Genomic DNA, 21,328 nt, shown 5'->3' with positions numbered 1-21,328 from the left:
AATGTTGTACACATTTGGAGTACTATGTAGTTTCTGGTCACCACACTTCAAAAGCACGTTATATAACTGGAGAAGGTGCAGAAAAGGGCAACCAAGATGATCAGGGGCCTAGAGCACCTTCCTTATGAGCCAAGGCTACAACACCTGGGGTGTTTTAGTTTTGAAAAAAGACTGAGGAGCAACGTAACAGAGGTCTATAAAATTATGCATGGTGTGGAGAGAGAGAAATTTTTCTTCCTCTTGCATAACACTAGAACCACGGGGTCATTCCATGAAATGAGGATCAAACAAATTTAGAACCAAAAGAAGACCTTTTTCACACAACACATAATTAACCTATGGAATTTTTTGCCACAAGATGTGGTGACAGCCACCAGCCTGGACGGCTTTAAGAAGGGCTTAGATAAATTCATGGAGGACAACTCTATCATCTATATTTATTAGTCTGAGGGCTATAGGCCATCTCCAGCCAGAGGCAAGACGCCGCTCAATAAGAACATAAAAACAGCCCAGCTGTTCAGGCCCAAGGCCCATCTAGTCCAGCATCCTGTTTCTCACAGTGGTCCACCAGATGCCTCTGGGGAGCCCACAGGCAAGAAGTATGTGCATGCCCTCTCTCCTGCTGTTGCTCCTCTGTAACTGGTATTGAAAAGCATTGTGCCTCTGAGGCTGGAGATGGCCCACAGCCACCAGACTAGTAGCCATTGATTGACCTGTCCACCATGAATCTGTCTTAGCCCCCTTTAAAGCCATCCAAGCTGGTGGCCATCACCACATTCCATGGCAAAGAATTCCATAGATTAATTACGTGCTGTGTGAAAAAGTACTTCCTCTTGTCGGTCCTAAATTTCCCAACCTTGTTTCATGGGGGCGACCCCTGATTCTAGTGTTGTGAGAGAGGGAGAAAAATGTCTCTGACCACCATCGACACTCCAGGCATAATTTTATAGACTTTGACCATGTCTCCCCTTAGTCGCCTCTTTTCCAGAGTAAAGAGCCCCAGATGCTGTAGCCTAGCCTCATAAGGAAAGTGATCCAGGCCCCTGATCATTTTGGTTGCCCTCTTCTGCACCTTTTCCAGTTCTACAATATCCTTCTTAAGATACAGTGACCAACGCTGTATGCAGTACTCCATATGTGGCCGCACCATAGATTTATATAAGGGCATTATAATATTAGAATTTTTATTTTCAATCTCCTTCCTAATGATTCCTAGCATGAAATTAGCCTTTTTCACAGCTGCCGCGCACTGAGATGACATTTTAAATGAGCTGTACACCATGACCCCAAGATCTCTCTCCTGGTCAGTCACCGACAGCTCAGATCCCATCAGCGTATATACCAGTTGCAAGGGAACAATGGCAGGAGAGAGGGCATGCTCTCAGCTCTTGCCTATGGGCTACTGTGTGAAACAGGATGCTGGACTAGATAGGGCTTGGGCCTGATCCAACACAGCTGTTCTTATGTAATGGTTGCTCATGGAGAAACAAACAAACAAACTGGGCTCAACAACTGGCTCTTCTCAGCCTGAAACAAAAAGCCACCCAGGTACTACCTTGAGTATGATATATCAAAAAAATGCAAATAGGGAGGCTGAGTATGTGCTCTCTGTTTTATCTCATGACTTCTCAAACCTGAGTCCCCAGATGTTGCTGGACTACATCCCTAGTCACAATGGCCAAAGGCTGGGGATGTTGGAGTTGTAGTCCAACATACCCTGGAGACCCAAGTTAGAGGAGACCTGCCCTATCTCCATGTATCCTCTAACAAAAAATATGCAATTTTGGGGGTAGGGCTTGCTTTCAATATATCAGTGAAACTCAAATAAGACATTTTGCTAAAATGGGTCACAGATGGGTATCCCATTAAGTATATTCTTGAGGACTCTCAATGAGCTATGACTTCAGTACCACACAGGATTTAGTTTATGCAAGACAATGGGTCATATAATTTTAAGTTGCCCATTTGTGCAATACATAATTGAAGTCCACATCAGAAGCTGATTTTTTTTTGAAATTGCCAGGGTTTATAAACTTTTATTTACTACTAGCAACTGAATTGCACAAAGTATCAAAATACAAACTTCTTTATTAGTGGGTGGGTTCAGATGTCATACAGACCCGCAGTTAATGCCTCAAAAGTATGTGCTCCCTCCTCTCCTGTAAGCCTCCAAAGAATTCTACGGTACTTCCCAATGAGATTAGAAACAAGATTAGTCAAGACATCCAAAGAGATTGATCTTTGTTTACTCTAACAAGCTTCCCTAAAATGAACTGAGATACAAACCCAAGGTTTGAAGTGAGTTTCATTTTTCAGTTTATTTTAAGGAAGTTGGTTAGAATAAACCAAGATCGATCAGTTTGGACAGTATGAATAATCTTAGATTGTTTCTTACCTCAAATCAGAAATAGAATTCTTTGAAGGCTCATGTGGACAGGGAAGGGGAGAAATGCCCATGCCCATGGACTTTATGGTGAACCCAAGATTTAACCATGGTTCCATGTAACATCTGAATCACCTTGAGCACAGCAACATCCTTTTATGGAAAATATTACAAGTTTGTTAAAATTATACTATTTACAAAAACTGATCCAGTTTTTTGTTATCATTTGCTAAGGTTTCCAGTTTTGTAATCTAGTATCTCTATTGATGCATAACACGGGAACATCAGCATATACAGTATAATGTTCTGAAGCATACATTTCCATACATTTTTAAGCCTACTTAAGGAAAGTAAGCTTATGAGATCACCCAGCTCTCTGTGTGTGTGTGTGTGTGTGTGTGTGTGTGTGTTAGAAACACGCTGATAGACACACGTTCCTATCAACTTTGTAATGCCTGGACGAATCTGAACCAAATTTGGTACAGTTGTAAGGACATGAGGGATACCTCAACAGCATAGTTTATGATGATGTCATCCACCTCAAATCAAGATGGTGTATGGATGAACATTTAAAACATGAGTGGGCTAACTTGTGGGACTGCATAATTTATTAGAACCAAATTTGGTACTGTTGTACAGACATATAGACACACCTCAATGGCGTAGTTTGTGATGGTGTCACGCACCTGAACTCAAGATGGCGGCATGCGAACATTTGAGGCAGAAGTGGACTAACTTGTGAAGATGGTAATTATTAATTAAGACTATAGTGATAAGAAAGTAGGCAGATTAGTTCTTACCAGAATGTCTTGTTTTAAGACAGGATAAGGAACACACAGTGTTAAGACTATACCTGTGTGTATGATGACAGCTGACATGTTCAGAAGATTTGCTTGAAACTCTGAATCACCAAGACCTACAGCTATAAAATCCTTGCACACTGTCAGATACGTCTATAGGAGGGAAGAAAAAGTATCTATATTTAGATAGTCTATTAAAAGTACTTAACATTTAGATATTCCTAATATACAATCAAGTCTGAAACACCTTTCAGCTTATGATTTGCTTAAATAATTAAAAAAAGAGATGAGGGCAAATTGCTAAGAGATATAAAAACCAAAACAGGATCTCACTGTTAGACCAACTTTCTTTGGTGAAAGAACTCTTGAATAGTGCAGTGTTGTCCTTCAGATGGAGTTGAAGGGCCGTAGCGAATTACAGCTTTTGTCTCAGAGCAAGCTCACGTGAGGGAAACAAATGCTGCATCATTCCTGCTGAGCTGCCTGGCTAGGCTTCTCCTAAAACTAGTCTGTATTATTGGTGGGTTCAAAATGCTGCCACCGCCACCCCTTTTGTCTACAGAAACTCTATGGGCTTGAGGTGGGATAACCCAGAAAAACCCCTCTTAATTTGGCTCTTGGACAAGTACAAAAATCTTCCACATGCAAGCCTACACGTGGTGAGAAAACTGATAGCTGCTGAACGTTTGAGGACATGTTTGCACCAGAGAAATCCACCCCCTTTCCCCTGAGTTAAAAACCAATTCGAAGAGGCTTGTAAAAAGAAAAGAACTAAAAAACCCAGTGTTATTCAACAACTACAGACTGCTTCCATCTGAGGCTTTCGCAGCTTTTAGATACAGTTAAGAATACTTAGTAGGCTTAAAAAAATAGGTTGTCTTAATGCACGCTTAAATGTTTTCCGAGTCTTTTGCAATGCCCTAGGTGTATTGAGCGTAGGCTAGTGTTTCTTATTTCAATTACGTTGCAGGCAAACTATAATAGAACAGTATCCAGAATAGGCAGAGAGCACACACACAACAATATAAAATGCCTAATGCCCAGTCTGACTAAACAAAACTGTTCCCTATGCTAAACTTCCCAAAGCCATAAGCCCTTGTCTTGAACTCACCAAACTCCTGATGAGAATTCAAGCTTCCTGCCTTCCTGTCTTTCAAAGATCTGCAGAATTATCCTCCTGCAGCCAACCTCCATGGCCACATGTCCTCCTGAGCACCTCCACCCTAGCTTCTTCTAACAAATAATTCCCTTTTTCCTGGCAACAGCTCTCTAGGTCCCACCCACTGGGTGTGCTGATTGGCTGAGCCCTGGAGTTCACCAGCCATTCAGTCAAGACAGGGTTCACTTCTTGTTAACTCTTTAGAGGGAGGGGAGCCTGGTCACTACAAGGGCAGTTAATGATATACAGAGGAAGGTTATTGAACCATCTAGTTACTAAAACAACAACTGGACAACAACTAGACTACTGGATTTTACCAATTTATATGCTGGATTTAGTGCAGCCTAGCCTCTGCCTAGTCTCTCTTATGGTAGGGGTGGGGGCACAGTTGGAAAAAGGATCGAGGGAAAGCCCTGGAGAGAAGGAAGATGACCGAAGTAGCTGCAGAAGGCCTATGAGGAACATAGGAAGCTGTCATATACAGAGTCAGACCACTGGTCTATCTAGCTCAGTATTGTCTTCACAGACTGGCAGTGGCTTCTCCAAGGCTGCAGGCAGGAACCTCTCTCGGCCCTATCTTGGAGATGCCGGAGAGGGAACTTGGAACCTAGATGCTCTTCCCAGAGTGGCTCCACCTCTTAAGAGGAATATCTTACAGTGCTCCCTTTCATATGCTACCAGGGCAGCCCCTGCTTAGCTAAGGGGACAAGTCATGCTTGCTACCACAAGACCAGCTCTCCTCTCCTGAAAACAACAACAACATAGGAACATAGGAAGCTGCTCTATACTGAGTCAGACCACTGGTCCATCTAGCTCAGTATTGTCTTCACAGACTGGCAGTGTTTTCTCCAAGGTCACAGGCAGGAATCTCTCTCAGCCCTATCTTGGAGAAGCCAGGGAGGGAACTTGGAACTTTCTGCTCTTCCCAGAGTGGCTCCATCCCCTGAGGCGAGTATCTTACAGTGCTCACACTTGTAGTCTCCCATTCATATGCAACCAGGGCAGACCCTGCTTAACTATAAGAGTACAAGTCATATTTGCTACCACAAGACCAGCTCTCCTCTCCTAAGATTTCAGTGGTATCCCAGAACTGGAGCAGGAGAGCCCTGGCAGCAAAGCAGTCAGTGGCAGCTCTGAGCCCTTTTCATGTTCATTGCTAGGGGTGGCTGGTAGCAGTAGCAGGGCCTATTGCACTACTAGGCATTGGAATCCTGCTCAAGATACACAACTTGGAAGCTATGCTAAACTAATCATGGGGGGAATGGGGGATGCCAGAGGGCACCCCTTGCCCAGGGCACAATTTATCCTAGGGCAGCGGTGGGCATATCTGGCCCTCCATGTGGCTGGGGATGATGGGAGTTGTAGTTCAACAACAACTAGGGGGCCCAGTCTGCCACCCCTGTCCTAGGTCCAGGCCTTCCTGTACGTCTGAAATGGTTCTATACTATACTTCTTCTTCTACATTATCCCCACCGCATGTTAAGGTCATCTGAGGAGGTCCGTCTCCAGTTGCCACCGGTTCGTCTGGTGGCGACGCAGAGGCGAGCCTTCTCTGTAGCTGCTCCTGGGCTGTGGAATGCACCCCTGGCAGAAATTCTTAATTTGAGATCATTGCTGTCCTTCAAGAGAGCCCTTAAAACCTATCCGTTTGGCCTGGCCTTCCAGGGTTTTAAATGATTAACTGTTTTAAATTGTTGCCCTAATTTCCAGGTTTTTTAGCTGTTTAATTGGTTTTATTGTGTTTTAATAGTTTGAGTTTAATTGTTAATTTGTTTTAATTGTTTTTATCAAGCTGTAAACCGCCCTGAGCCATTTTGGAAGGGCAGTATACAAATCAAATCAAAAAATAAAGTCAGCCACAGACCCAGGTGTGGTGCAGTGTCTCAACTGTGCCAGTATTGTCTTAGTACAATTACTCAAAAAACCACGACGGGAAGAAGGCAACCCAACAGCATACACTCCATTACCTGAACAACCAGCTGCACCATTTCACTGGCCTGTTCTGTTTCTTCTATTGAAAAAGCAGGGAGAATCCTATTTTCTATCCAAGCCCCCGTTTCTTCCAAAGCGGACAGATAATCCTGTCCTTCGGAGGCAAACTGCCAAGGAGAGAGAGAGAAAGAGAGATGCACACACAAGTAATGGTCACATAAAGTTTAAGAGCCGTTTCTGCTTCATTGCAAAACACCTCTTTAAATAATAGTACCTTGTACTGAAGATGAATACATAATCTGCAATACAGGCCAAAGGCTCTCAGTGCTGTAGCTTGGTGAAAGCCAGGAGACTCCACATGTGTTTCTCTGCTGTAAGAATCCAGAACATCCTGAAATTTCAGAATTACATTTATGAAGAAAATAAAATATTTTCCACTTCGATTGTATGAAAGAGGCACATTAACAATTTTTTAAAGTTCTCTTTTATCCCGAACTAGAGTATCACATTTTGATACACTTAACACTTTTTAATCCACACTCAAAGGGTGAAGTACTTGTAAAGAAATAGGTAGCACTAACCGAAAGGATTATGAGATGGCTTAATATTGCATAAGCTTTAGTGAGTGGTTACCCACTTGGTCATATAATGAATTGTTACTGGAGGAAAACATAAGAGTCAAATCCATCTACTTAATTTATTGATCATATTTTATACCACCTGATATGTACATCTCTAGATGGTGTACAAATTTTAATATTAAAATCAAATTAAAATATGATAAAATAGAAAAGAAATTATTAAAATTAATTCTAATTAAAAGCTTGCAAGAACAGGAGAATCTTGAGGGTCTTCCTGAAAACAAAGAGAGAAGGAGATGCTCTTATTTCAGCAGGGAGCATATTCCAAAGCCCTGGGGCAGCCACAGAGAAAACCTTCAAATACGTTCTACTGAAATTAATGAAACTATCAAATAAATATGGCTTGGATTAGGCTGCATGTGTTAGTAGTAACAAGGTGCCCCCAGTTTTCTTTCTGCCAATTCTTCCTCCTGCTCCAGCCACCCTGGGTCACAATGAACACCCTTCTCAAAGATCCCCTTAACTCTCAGGAGTGGCTTTTCAGGGGTGTAGTGGAGAGGAGGGGGCAGAGATGCCACATTGCATGACTGAATATATGCACACACTACCCTGGATTCAGAGTCTTATTTATTCATTTAATTATATTTGTGCACCGCCCCAAACTTCCGCCCCTGGGTGGTTTACAGCAACAAACAAATTATAACAGAAATTAAAACCTTAAAACAATTTAAAATCACACGTCTAGACTGCTCATTTCCTAGTTAGATCATGTAGCTAGATCAACTGTAGTTGAAGTAATTATCATGGTAGCTCCTGTATTTGATAACAGCTGTTCCTTGCAAATGCATGGACTTTGGACTGGAGTAATGGAATACATTGATCTAATAGCCACACCTTGGAAACTGCTGTTCAATCTTATAGCCCTGTATTGCATATTATGCACTCTGCATGGAGAGATCACCATTTTCACTTTGCTTTTGCCATCAGTAACATTTATTTTTTGTATGTATATACAGTAGTTTGTCCTGGGACTCCAAACAACAACAACACAAACCATAATATTTTGTTTAAAATACACTAAAAATCAACACACAGCTACAACCAACTAAATTGAGTTGATCAGAACACAGCTACTCATTGGCCAAAGGAATAAATAAAAAGAGACAAGCACTCTCCTCCAAAAGATTAGGAGTAAGGGAGGGAAGGACACAAGTCTCATCCTAGAACATGAAGATACAATGGTAAAAGTGAGCTCTTACATAGGATTGTAAATTTTGTAACACAATTGCAATCGCATTTGATTGGAATAAATTTCATCAGAAGCTTATTGGTCAGTTATGATGCAGAAAGATAACCCGAGAGGAAGAAAATGGCATTTTGGAGAAAACATTGTGGCAGTGTTATTTACTAGTGGTGAATTATTTATCCAGGCTGGCATGCAATATTATGGGAAAAGTGGGACCTGACCTTTGCAGCTTCAAGAACTTTCAAAAGTTGGTTCAGTTTCTCTTTGGAGAGTGACAGCAGACAATCCCGATTCATAGAATGCATCAGTAAATACTCTACATAATCAAGCGCCAACTCTGGTTTTGACTCATGCATTTCTTGGATACGAACTCGCCGTTCAGAAGTCCTGTTAGCCTAAGTGCAGGGAGAAAAGTGCCCCTTCATTGTCAGACATCGGGAAGATGCCATTTAAAGATTAAGCACAACAACCGACTGCAAAAGCAGCATAAGCCAATACAGAGAAAACGAACACACAAAAATTAGCACACCTCTGCAATACTTGGCTTGGCAGTTATCCAATCATAGATTAAGTCAAGGACGTGTCCCACTTTTCCCCAACGACACAGGCAGTCTAATAGGGTAGAGTATTTATTTTCAATGGCACCATTTTCCAGATTCCTCAATTTAGAGATCACACCACAACTAGAAATAAATGCAAAAAAATGCAGTCATTTAGGAATATGAACATGCGTCAGTCTATAGAACTGCTCAGTGTTTCCAAGAATAGATGTGTCCAATTTCCCAATCAAAATCAAGCATATACAGCACACAATTAATAAGAAAAGGTTTCCATCCTTGTTTGGTTTTTTAAGCAGGCAATACCTGAATGCAGGAATAACAGCAGGTGGCATAAAAGATGTCAGGATAATTACTGGAGGCACACAACGATCATCCTAGAATTAAGCAACAACAAGATGTTTACTAAAACAATGAGTAAAAAGAACAATGATAAAAATAGAGTATTACATGCTTCAAGTGGCTACCACTTCACTTACATTAAGAATTCAGCAACAACCTCACAAGAAGTTAGGTCAGGAACAGGACTATAATTATAACCATGGTTTACAGAGGAGTTACCTTAAATATTTTGAAATATTCAGGCAGTACAGAAGCAAATTTTCTGACAATATGATTTTTGGCTCCTTCATTGTGATCAAGTGCTTTATGAATGCTTCTCCAGAGAATTACAATAACTTCAAGTAAGCCAGCCATGGAAGGTACATCATCAACTGACAAAATATCATTTGGCACCTGAAATGCAAACATTAGAGGATTCATATGCAGTTTGCCTTGAATAATGCATCTCAGATTAGGTTTATAGGTTTTGAAAAATTAAAGGATCTGTCCTGCACTCATGAGCCTTTGAATACCATGGTAATACCATTTAATTTCCAGGGGAAAAGCAATTTTAGACATTTGCTATTGTATAAGAGGGTCAGTGATGCAACAACAGGAGAAGGGGTGAGGTGGAGAGAATGAACAAATAAGTGTTTTGCTATACTATCAACTTGTAAACTATAGTAGTTCAATCAAGATTTTATGTTCTTATAATCTATAAGTGTAACACTTGATGGGCAGAGGAGAAAGAAGAGCATAGACAGCAGCAGATAAGAAACACACATGTATACTTATAACTAAAGCGATACTTATTTAGAAGGTGTCTAAGTCAACCTTGAAGCACAGTTATGGGTTTACATTTTGGCTGTCAGAGCTAAGAGGAATTTCCACAGTCTAGGGTTGACTCCCTGTACACAATCTTGAGTTGCATCTTGCCATGTGCAGGATGCACAATAAAGAGTGAGTGAGAGGGAAGGAGGGAGGGAGAATACAGAGGAAGCGAGGTTTTTCCTTCCAGAAAGGGGTGGAATGAATATGGAAACTGGGTGAACTGAATACATAGTTCACACACAGGAACATAGGAAACTGCCATATACTGAGTCAGACCATTGGTCTATCTAGCTCAGTATTATCTTCACAGACTGGCAGTGGCTTCTCCAAAGTTGCAGGCAGGAATCTCTCTCAGCCCTATCTTGGAGAACTTCTGCTCTTCCCAGAGCGGCTTCATCCCCTGAGGGGAATATCTTGCAATATCTTGCTCACACATCGTCTCCCATTCAAATGCAACCAAGGCAGACCCTGCTTAGCTATGGGGACAAGTCATGCTTGCTACCAGAAGACCAGCTCTCCTCTCCGCTTCCTATATACAACAACAGGCAGGCATGGTCCCAGAACCAACTCATCCAACCACACATATAACATTGCTGCCATTGTAAACACCTGAACCAAGTTTAAAGAGTTTCTGCACTGTAGCCTAACACAGCCTGTGCTTCTATGATGCTGGTTCACATGATTTAGACTGTTTTGAATGGGCTGCTTCAAACATCATGCAGAAGCTTGGTTAGTGCCAGGTTCTGTATGACATCCCTGAGGCTCAGAAACACGCAGTCCCTTCTTCAGTTTCGGTCCTTTATTTTACATCCTGATATAGTTAAGCAGGCTAAGAGGAATTTGACTATGTTTGAGGAATTAATATTAAAGTCTTCAGAAGATTCCAAGGGATTTATTTCTAGATTATACGAGATTCTAATAATTCAAACACCTGATCCATTAATTGGCCTTAAGTTGGTCTGGAAAAATGACCTACAACAAACTATTAGCGACTCACAATGGAATGGAACACTGAAATGGAAGCTGGTGTTTTCTACCTCTTCCCGAATTAAAGAGAAATTTTTGTTAAGCTCTTTCACAGGTGGTTTTTGACCCCTTCTAGATTATCCCACTTTAATAAGAGTTTGTCCCCACTATGCTGGAATGGCTGTGGAAATAGGGGAACATACTTCCATTTATGGTGGTCTTGTCCCAGTATTTTCTGCTTTTGGACAGAGGTATTTTTAGAAATGGGTAAAATTACACAACAGAGGTTAGATATGAGACCAGAGTTGGCTCTATTAAATGTATTTTCAGGAGCTAATTTCACATTATCATCTAAGGATCTTATAGTTTTTATGTTAACTGAGGCTAGATTATCCATTGCACAATACTGGAAGCATAAAACCATGTCTTTGATATCTTGGTACCAGTCTATGTGGCATATTGCCATATCTGAAAAATTGACCCATATTATTCATCTTCCAGTGGGTCAAGCTAATTCTAATGATTTTTTCATGATCTGGTCAGATTTTATTCTGTTCACAAATCAAGATAATTTTAGTCATTCTCCTCCATCTAATTATTTACATATCTGGAAGGATGCTTAATGGATGTCATTATGTATCAGTTTTACTATTCATGTTTATGTATTGTCTTATTAAAATAAAAAATGGAGAAAAAGAAAAGAAACACGCACTGCCTGCTCCCTCCCCATATGAGTGTCTACTGCCTATTTGGGTAAAAAATAAACCAAGATTGGTGGGTTCAGACAACATGATCAATCTCAGTTTATTAATCAATCATTTTATTTACTGTCGTAAGTCAAACAAAATCTCAGTTCATTCTAACCCAGGGTTTCTTAACCTTGGGCCCCCAGATGTTGTTGGACTACAACTCCCATCATCCCCAGACATGGCCTTTGTGGCTGAGGATGATGGGAGTTGTAGTCCAACAACATCTGGGGGCCCAAGGTTAAGAAACCCTGTTCTAACCTACAAATGGCACAGCAGGGAAGTAACGTGCCTAGGGAGCAAGAAGTTGCCGGTTTGAATTTCCGCTGGTATGTTTCCCAGACTATGGGAAACTCCTATATCGGGCAGAAGCAATATAGGAAAATGCTGAAAGGCATCATCTCATACTGCGTGGGAGGAGGCAATGGTAAACCCCTCCTGTATTCTACCAAAGACAACCACAAGGCTCTGTGGTCTCATTCGCCAGGAGTCAACACTGACTTGGCGGCACAACTTTATTTTACTTGCTGCAAATAACCCAAGATCTGTACCTAACTTCAAAGCTTGGCTACAAATCTCAGGTTATTTGCAGCACACAGGTTAGGGTAAGCCTGGATTAATGGGTCAGACATGACCAATCGCTGCTTAGTTTATTCTTAAAAGGCAGTAGCCCCTCCTGCTGGGAAGAAGGGAGGAGTGCATGTTTCCGAGGCTCAAGGACATGACTCAGAGCCCGGCATTAACTGAGGTTCCGCCTGATATCTGAACCAGCCCTATATATTGTACCATTTTAACTGCTGCCAATGATTCTTTATCACATTTCTAGTCACGGGCTCCATGTTTACACAGTAACAGGTTATGCTGTTATAAGGCAGCCATCCCCCCATGATTTGTGTATGTGATATCTCTATACAACCCACTGAATACAAGCCCTCTTCCATCTTATTTTCTATTGGATTATATATTTTTTCCAAATTATACTAGCCATATTAAAGCAGCACATATCTATGAACACCTTGCACAAAGCTAATCCCCTTAACCAATTGCCTGATTGTCACTGGTGACCTAGAATATATATTTTTGGCAAATGGTGTTACAGTGGAGGTCTTGTTTTTAAAAACTCCTTTGTATAGCAGTATCTTCAAACTGTGCCTACAAGTGCTGAGAAGAACGACACTGCAGCCAACTGCTGATGGTCACATTAAAGAATGAATGAATGAATCTATGAAGTAGGAAACAAATAAGTCTTAGCTGGGGACGATGGGAGTTGTAGTCAACGTCTGGAGTACCACAGGTTGGGAACGCCCTGTTCTAGACAGTGGCTGCACAACTTTGGCCCTTTGGCTGCTGTTGGACTACAACTCCCATCATCCAGCCAGAGTAGCCAATAGTCAGGGATGATGAGAGCCCAACATCTGCAAGAGAAATAAAAATTGTAAAGCCTTGTTATAGAATGGGTGGTGGTGGTGGTGAGCTGCATCAACTGGCTGACAGAATTATTCTGGGACTTTTCTGTCCCTAAGAACGTAACGGGGGCGGGGGGAGGGAATCATGCCAACAAAAAGATTTAACATTTATATATTAGAAGCTTTGTATCCTTACACTCATGTTCTCTTTCTCACTGTCTTCAACATCACTACCGGTTGCCTTTAATTTCTGCTGGATGCAGGTGTTCAGGCAGCTCTGGATGGTAAGCATCAACTTAGCTAAAATAAATAACAAAGGGCACCGTCACAAAAAAAGTATTTTGTGTGTAGTTTAACTAGTAGACAGCAGAGCTACTAACAAAGCCTGTGCAAAGATTTCCAAAAGGGTCAAAGTCAAATCATGTGCACAGTGCCCCAGGCCCGCATAAAGGCAGCCACACCCAGTGCTTACTTCTGCGCAGAGCAGTTCTATGCACAGCACCGGGGAGGGCCCTTAAAGAGAAACGGAGAAACAGGAAGCCTCAGTGATATCCTTAGAACAGAGTTTCTTAACCATGAGCCCCCAGATATTGCTGGACTACAACTCCCAGACTCCCCAAACAAAAGCCATTGCAGCTGAGGATTCTGGGAATTGTAGTCCAACATCTGGGGGCCCAAGGCTGAAACCATCTTAGAAGGCATGTGAGGAATGCTGGGAAGTGTAGTCCTTCCCAACTCTTTCCCCTTAGAGCTCTATGGGAAAAGCACCAAGGAGAACTATACTCCCCAGTGCTCTGTGCAGCCGTTACTGGGGCTTCCCACAGGTCTGCTTCCTCTTCAAAGCTGAGCCTTTGCACCAGCCTGTTACCAATCTAGTATCTTAGTATGCAAGATATTTACTTTTACACACACACACAAACCCCTCAACATTTAAGGTCTTCAATTTAAGCAAGAAAAAGACTGTATAGTAAAACATGCTACTAAGCTTCCTATATCGGGCAGCAGCGATATAGGGAGGTGCTGAAAGGCATCATCTCATACTGTGCAGGAGGTGGTAATGGTAAACCCCTCCTGTATTCTACCAAGAAAACCACATGGCTCTGTGGTTGCCAGGAGTCGACACTGACTCCGCGGCACAATCTTTCCTTTCCATTTCAAGCTTAATATTTTATTCATTGCTTTTCTTGTTCGTGATTTTAATTGATTTGTAAATTGCCTAGAGCATGTTCAGGTCTATACATTCCAAAATAAAATATAAATAAATCATTCAAAATGTGGCTGCAATGTAACACCCGGCACTACTCAAAGACTAGCACTGGGGAAAGGTTAAGTAGTATCTCGATTTGAAAATGAATATGCCGCACAGATACATGCATTATGCAAGTCAGGGACACAACCCCCACACAGCAGTCTCTCTCCAAGGCCATCCCATGACTCCTCAATGCACAATGGCTCTGCGTACACGTCAGGCCTCTACAGCAGGGGGCGGCAATCTTGGCAAAGCAACACTTGTTGAACGACAATCCCCAGCCACAACAACAACTGCTGGAGAGCCAAGACTGTTGGCTGCTCTCGAAAACATAGACAGTCATGCCTCGACAACCACTAGGGTTCAGTTCTGGCAAACCCTCACCGTTGGCAAGTTTGCAGTTCGCAAGGCATTAAAGTCTATGGGAAACAGGGGCTTAGGGGAATTGTGACCGCAAAAAGACCTATGGGGGGAAAATCACCCAAAAAATCCTGTAATGTCACCAAGAGCCACCAAGAAGAATGAGCAGTTGAAGCTCTGGAAATTTTTTGAACCCCCCAATCACTCAAAGGCATTTTAAATTGGCACGGGACAGCAAGGTCAGCAAGGGTCACCAAGAGGAATGAACAGACTGAACCTCTGAGCCCCCCAAAATAGCTGAACCCATCACTAAAAGACCTCGCCAACCGTGGATACTTGAGTCGCGGTTGGCAAGACCTATCGCAATTTCCCATTCACATATACTCAAAACCGTGGCGGGCAACGGATGACTATATTTAGACACTCGATACGATGGGGAACTTCACGGTCACTTAAGGGCCTGGTCTCAAGGACTGAGTTTCAGCATTACCATTCCTGCAGCCAGATCTGCACAGCATGATAGCCTGTGTTGCTTTTGGCCAAGCCATGCAATGGATATGAACTAATGCAGAAACAGCACAAGCTTCAACATCTGCATGGCTCCAAGGCTCACCAGAGAGATGTCCCCAAGGGTAAGAGGCACTTGCCCTTTCAGGGATACTTTCTGGTTTCGTGCTAGAGCGTCCAACCAGGAGAACAGCAAGCATCCACTCAGAGAGAACACAGCTTTGCAGTTGTCATGACTACCTCCTGAACTAGGAATTCAGTGCTGGCAATGTCTAGAGCAGCTGTTGGAGGCTGGGGAAGGCAGAAGAGAGAAAACGGCTGATTGATCAGTTTCGTAAGTCTGGTGAATGATGTCTCTCTGGTATGTACCAGATATAAGTGAGGACTGCTAGAAGGAGCCCAGTCCAACTCCATGGTGCATTTTACCCGAATCGGCTGTATTGTAAATGGAGTGTTGAGAGCCCTACTCAGAATATAACAGCAGTATATGAACAGTATTTGTTTGGGAGAAAAATAGGGGTGGGGGTGGGGACCCATGCCATTAACATCAGCACAATGTCTGAAACTTTACCTATGTTGGTTGGGGTGGTGTACTCGTAAGCATACTGATAGAACTTTCTAGCGGCGGCTGGATTCATTTGGATTAGTGCAATGCAGCGTTCACACCACACTTCTTCTGGCTGATCGATGGGCAAAAATGAGCTGAACAGCAGATTTACTAGGCGCCGTGAAACAGGCCGTGAATCAATCTCAAGCCGAGTCAAGAGATGCTCTATAGGACAGATTTTCCAAAACTGATTCATGGGAAAGAAACACACATTACTGAGATTCTATAGTTATTTGTGAATTCCCCTACAAGTGGGGGAATATATTGGTTTCTTAATAGTGACTTTTGGAACTTTTAAAAAGTCCCTAAAGACTCATTTTTTCACGCATGCTTTTTAACTTGACTGTGGTTTCATTGTTTTAAGGTTCTCATTTTTAATTTGTTTTATGTTATTGTAAACCGCCCAGAGACGGAAGTTTGGGGCAGTCTACAAATTCAAGAAATCAAACAAATAAAGTGTACTCTCTGCAAACTGAGAAAGGTTTCTTCTGAAAAAAGAAGAACCTCTGCACATATACAGCCTTAATTGCTTTGATAAAAACCTAGTCTTCATCTTCATGCATATACCACTATACCCACACACACCCCTCAAAAATAATTCTAGGATAAAGGGAAATAACCCTAAGAAATAAAATGAACAAGAGCTGTGCAGACACAATGGAAACATATGCTTTTCTAAATAAAATTCATATTTGCATTACTGTTGTCATTAAAAAAAAAAAGGAAACTATAAAGCACTCACAAAACAGACATGATGCTACCCTTGCTGACAGTAAGTCCTTGATCTGATCTACTGTTCTGGTATGAATTCAAACACTGCCAAGAGAGCACCCATTTGACTCAACATCTGTTGGAATGCTGTTGCCCTGTTTCTGTACCTCCCTAAACAACTCAGCAATATTCCAAACTCTTGCTTTCCAATCATGCACAGTTGGGCTCTCATATTTTTTTCCAGTTTAGAGACAGTTTATTTTTGCACCCACACCACACTTGTCATTCATGGCTTGACTCGGAATGTAGCTGGATTATTTTTTAAAAATCCAGAGATAATTAAATACAGAACCACTTTTTCAGATGTTACTTAATTTGACTGTTAGACATGCAATCAAGGTGATTGCGAGAAAATGTGAAGAAAAGATGCTTAAATTTTTCTGGGATTAATTTAAAATGCAACAATAGGAAAGAGCTCTGAGCAATATGTTAATACGTTATTTGCAATCCTGGTTTCCTTTTAAGGCTGCTGCAGTATTGATGAATGTACATCTCTCAGAATAAATTGCCTAGTTCTATGCATCTTGTCTGCAGCCTAGCAAACCTAATTTATCCTACCTTAGCAGCCCTGACAGCCTTAATTTTCAGCAACATATCAACAAAAGCCACTCTAACTTTCTCCGAATTGTCATGGAGACTGTTTTTCAGGATGGGTAGGAGCTCTTCCAATAATGGGTGGCTTAGCACGTTGTCCAAAATTATGGGCAGGCACTGCAAGCGAGAAAACACACCAGTAAAAGGTTATCACAAGAAAACAGGGAATACAGAACTGAAACGATTCTAATTGCCAGGCTCAGAGAACAGCATCTGGAGAACAGCAAAAAGCAAGGCAACACATTTTATTAAAACAAGCCTCTAAATGTAAAGTGGCATATGTTGTGTTTATAAAACTCCTATTAATATTCCTTTCATGAATGTCCTGCTGAACTGGAACAAAGTTAAATATATCTATGAAGGCACAGAGTATAAAAGTTTAAGAAGCTTAAAAAAAACCCCACCTATTGAAGTTTCTCTTTCAGTTTAAGATATTAATAGGTTAGCAAATGTTCCTGCTCTGGGTAATTTCACCATTTATATCAGTGTTCTTCAATGCTCTTCACCTAATGGCACAGTGGGGAAGCAACTTTCCTAGAGAGCAGGAGGCTGTTGGTTTGAATCTTTGCTGGTGTGTTTCCCACACTATGGGAAACTCCTATATCGGGCAGCAGTGATATAGGAAGGTGCTGAAAGGCATCATCTCTTGAGAGGAGAGCTGGTCTTGTGGTAGCAAGCATGACTTGTCCCCTGAGCTAAGCAGGGTCCACCCTGGTTGGATATAAATGGGAGGCTAGAAGCATGAGCACTGTAAGAAATTCTCTTTAGGGGATGGAGCCAAGTTCCCTCCCTAGTTTCTCCAAGATAGGGCTGAGAGAGATTCCTGCCTGCAACTTTAGAGAAGCCACTGCCAGTCTGTGAAAGCAATACTGAGCTAGGTAGACCAGTCGTCTGACTCAGTATATGGCAGCTTCCTATGTTCCTATCTCATAGTGTACGGGAGAAGGCAATAGTAAACTCCTCCTGTGTTCTACCAAGAAAACCATATGGCTCTGTGGTCACCAGGAGTCACTCAACGGCACAACTGCTGCACTTTGCCCAGTGTCAGGGATGGGGGCTCCTTTAAGGAAACTGGTGCCCTTTTGAGCCCCAGCGCCATCGTTTTTGAATTGTTTTAATATTGTTTTTAGCTTTGTTTTGTTTGCTTCGTTTTTTAGCATTGTGTTTGAATTGTGGTTTTTATGTCCTTTTAAAAAGTTGTACACTGCACAGGGCCTCTGGATAGGGCAGTTTATAAATGTAATAAATAATAATCTTGGAAGGCGTACACCGAAACCTGGAACTATAGTGTTTCCCAGGGCTTTCCTTCTAGAGCTCTTAAGCGAGGGCTCCATCTTTCTTAAAGGGCCCTCCCAGGACTGAGAAAAGTTATATACTGTGCAGAGGTCAGCACAGTATACTTTTCACACTGAAGGTGGTTTTTGGCCAAAGTGCCCTCCGCTTGAAAAATAGTGAAGAACACTGATTTATACAGTTTGCATTCTTAAGACAGGATCTTTTACTGCCTTTAGATATGGTCTGTTTTCACAGCCCAACTACTAGTCTGTGGTAGAGTGGTGACCGTGCAACTTTTGTGGCCGCTCCGTCAAACACCCAAGAACCCCGACTTCCCACCCAGTTTTAACGTTTATTTCCTCTAAAAGAAACAGAAGAATGAATTAAAGGAACAGAAGGCGGCTGGCAGGATATTCCAGTGGCCCCCCATTCCAGTGCTATCCCCCAATTCATGGCTGCAGAACTTCAGCCCTACAGCTGTTATTGGACTACAAGTTTCATCCCTGGCTATTGGTTGTTGTGGCTGCAGATGATGGGAGTTGGAGGGTCGAATAGCTGGAGGGTCCAAGTTGCCCCAATTGGCCGGCCTCTTTTCTGGAGGCAAGAGGTGGTCTGCTGCAATCATTTATCTTAGCCTATCCAAGCCCCACTGCATGTTTTGTGGGTGAAGAACGGGCGAGCATTCAGCTGATCAGTGCCCTCAAGATAGGCAGGCAAGGCTCCACTGGTCACAACCACCACTGCCCTGCTATGTGGCCAGTGAGGTGGTGAGTAAGCCTCTCTTCAAAGGAGATAGATCGGGGGGGGGCGGTCACGGGGGGGGGGGTAGAATACTGTAGGTGTTTGGTTTCTTTAAAAGAGATTTTTATTTAGAATCACCAGACACCATTATATTTATAAAAAGCATCATTAAGAAAAGAAGAGGCCCAAGCCTATGATTACAAAACATTAAACATATAAATCTACTCCCCCATTCTTAAACAAATATATCTTGCCAAACTTGAATGAATTAGGTTGTCCCCTCCTTACCATATTTTTTATAATTCAAAAATAATAATAAGACCTTGCCAAATCATAATAAAAGATAGGGATGGAATTACAGCTTTTTGAATTTTTAAAAAGAATAAGTCAATTTTTTGGCTGTTGCAACCTACCAGTGTTTGTTGTAGCAATCCTCTAGGGATTACTCTCCCCCTTTCCAATTTTGGGCTAGGATTAATCTAGCTGCTATCCAACAGAAAGGACAGTAAATCTTTAGATTTCAGTGTCTCTAATTCTCCCCCCTCAAATACCTAACAATACCAAGAGGAGATCTGGCTGAATCTGCTGGTCAGTGACTTTCTCCATCTCTTGGACAAGTCCACCACAGATGGTAGTAGGAACTGTAAGTGTTCTGGTGAGTGAAAGTAGCACATTGAAAATACATCATTTTGCTCTTGTGCCCTCTCCAGTGCTCCCTCTAAGGCAAGCGTATGTGCACGCGGTCACAATTTTTGGATGTCCGCACAGTTAATTTTAGATCCCGCTCATGTTGAATCACAAAGGCCCCATTATGAATGCATGTGCACGCACTCTGCCTTGATACTGCCGCCCAGAACAAAACCCATTCCTCAGACAGATGAAAAAAATAAGAGAGAACACTGGCCCTCTCCACCTTAGAAACACAGGAAGCTGCCTTAATATAGGAGTCAGACCATTGGTCCATCTAGGTCAGTATTGTCTTCACTGATTGGCAGCAGCTGTCCAAGGTTAAAAGCATGAGTCTCTCTCAGCCCTACCTGGACTGAATCTGGCATTCTGTGCATGCAAGCATGCAGATACTCTTCCACCAAGCTATGGCCCCATCCCCTAAGGGAAGTATCTTCTAGATCTCACATGTAGCCACCCATTCAAATGCAAATTAAGGCAGGCCCTGCTTAGCAGAGGTGCCAATTCAAGCTGGTGCTTCTCTTTTATTTAGCAGAGGGAGAGTAACTGGCCCTATCCACCCCCAGCACAGTACCTCCCGTGACTGTTGCTGGTGCCCCTCTTATGTTTCTTTTTAGATTGTGAGCCCTTTGGGGACAGGGATCCATCTTATTTATTTATTATTTCTCTTTGTAAATCACCTTGAGCCATTTTTGGAAGGGCGGTATAGAAATCAAACAAACAAACAAATAAACAATCTATCTCCTTTAAGTTTTGCAATCCCTTCCCATTGCAAATCCCTGTAGGTCCCCATTTGTTTCATGAATAGAATAGACCAGTTTTCAACCTTGGATCCCCAGATATTGTTGGACTACAACACCCATCACCCACAAATTCCATTGTGGCTGGGGTTGTAATAGTTTGATGATGGGAGCTGTAGTCCAACACCACCTGGGGACCCAGGTTTGAGAACTCCTGCAAGAGCCAATAGTTTGAGTCGCATTCTGTCTTGAGAGTAATTTACACAGGAAGTAATAAACCTATATCTCAAAAAGAAGCTAGAATTACTAACACAATGGAGTGTCTAAGTGTTATAAACTTACTTTAAAAACAGAGCAACGGACATCAGCTGAAGTTGAGTCAAAAGCAAGATCTTCGGTGAGAGTTTTGAAGAGGTCAGCCAACACAGTTGCAGGAATCATCTCCCAATATTTGAACGCTATTTTACTAACACCAAGTATCCCTGTTGAGCGGACTAGAGGCTGTGGGTCTTCTAAAAGAGTCTACCAACAGGAGAGAGAAAAAGAGACATGTACATATAATGATTTCCTTATACATCGCCACAGACACTATTAGGGATGTGCACGAACCGGTCCAAACAACTGGCTGTTCGGCCAGTTAGAAGGCAGGGGTGGTGGGATTGGACTTTAAGGGTGGGGGAGGGTGCACTCACCCCTCCCTCCGCTTTCCCCCCGCCAGCGCTCCATTATCAAAAGCTCCTTGGGAGCAGCAGTGTACCTCCCTGCTGTCCTGTCCCTTTTGCCCGGAAGTACCAGCCGACATGCAAGCACACACGCACCAGGTACTTCTGGGGAAATTGGGGACAGGGTGGCAGGGAGGTCTGATGGCG

General features: G+C 42.3%; 1 protein-coding gene across 3 annotated transcripts in view; it reads right to left on the bottom strand.

Moving 5' to 3' along the window:
• The window catches only part of NCAPG2 (non-SMC condensin II complex subunit G2), a 54,402-nt gene that overhangs the window by 13,654 nt on the left and 19,420 nt on the right, over window positions 1-21,328 (bottom strand). For all 3 annotated transcript variants that reach the window (XM_053266212.1, XM_053266214.1, XM_053266213.1), the window contains exons 12-22: window positions 20,802-20,981; window positions 16,981-17,133; window positions 15,616-15,838; window positions 13,125-13,228; window positions 9,220-9,393; window positions 8,965-9,035; window positions 8,631-8,784; window positions 8,323-8,496; window positions 6,549-6,665; window positions 6,310-6,441; window positions 3,237-3,336 (exon numbers count right to left, since the gene is read on the bottom strand). In XM_053266212.1, coding sequence (XP_053122187.1) covers window positions 3,237-3,336; window positions 6,310-6,441; window positions 6,549-6,665; window positions 8,323-8,496; window positions 8,631-8,784; window positions 8,965-9,035; window positions 9,220-9,393; window positions 13,125-13,228; window positions 15,616-15,838; window positions 16,981-17,133; window positions 20,802-20,981 — 1,582 coding nt within the window. The remainder of the gene's footprint in view (window positions 1-3,236; window positions 3,337-6,309; window positions 6,442-6,548; window positions 6,666-8,322; window positions 8,497-8,630; window positions 8,785-8,964; window positions 9,036-9,219; window positions 9,394-13,124; window positions 13,229-15,615; window positions 15,839-16,980; window positions 17,134-20,801; window positions 20,982-21,328) is intronic.

Source organism: Hemicordylus capensis, chromosome 6 (assembly GCF_027244095.1).
Source record: "Hemicordylus capensis ecotype Gifberg chromosome 6, rHemCap1.1.pri, whole genome shotgun sequence".
Lineage (NCBI taxonomy): Eukaryota > Metazoa > Chordata > Lepidosauria > Squamata > Cordylidae > Hemicordylus > Hemicordylus capensis.
Note: the sequence above shows the minus strand (reverse complement) of the source record. Positions and strands in the feature narration are given on the sequence as shown.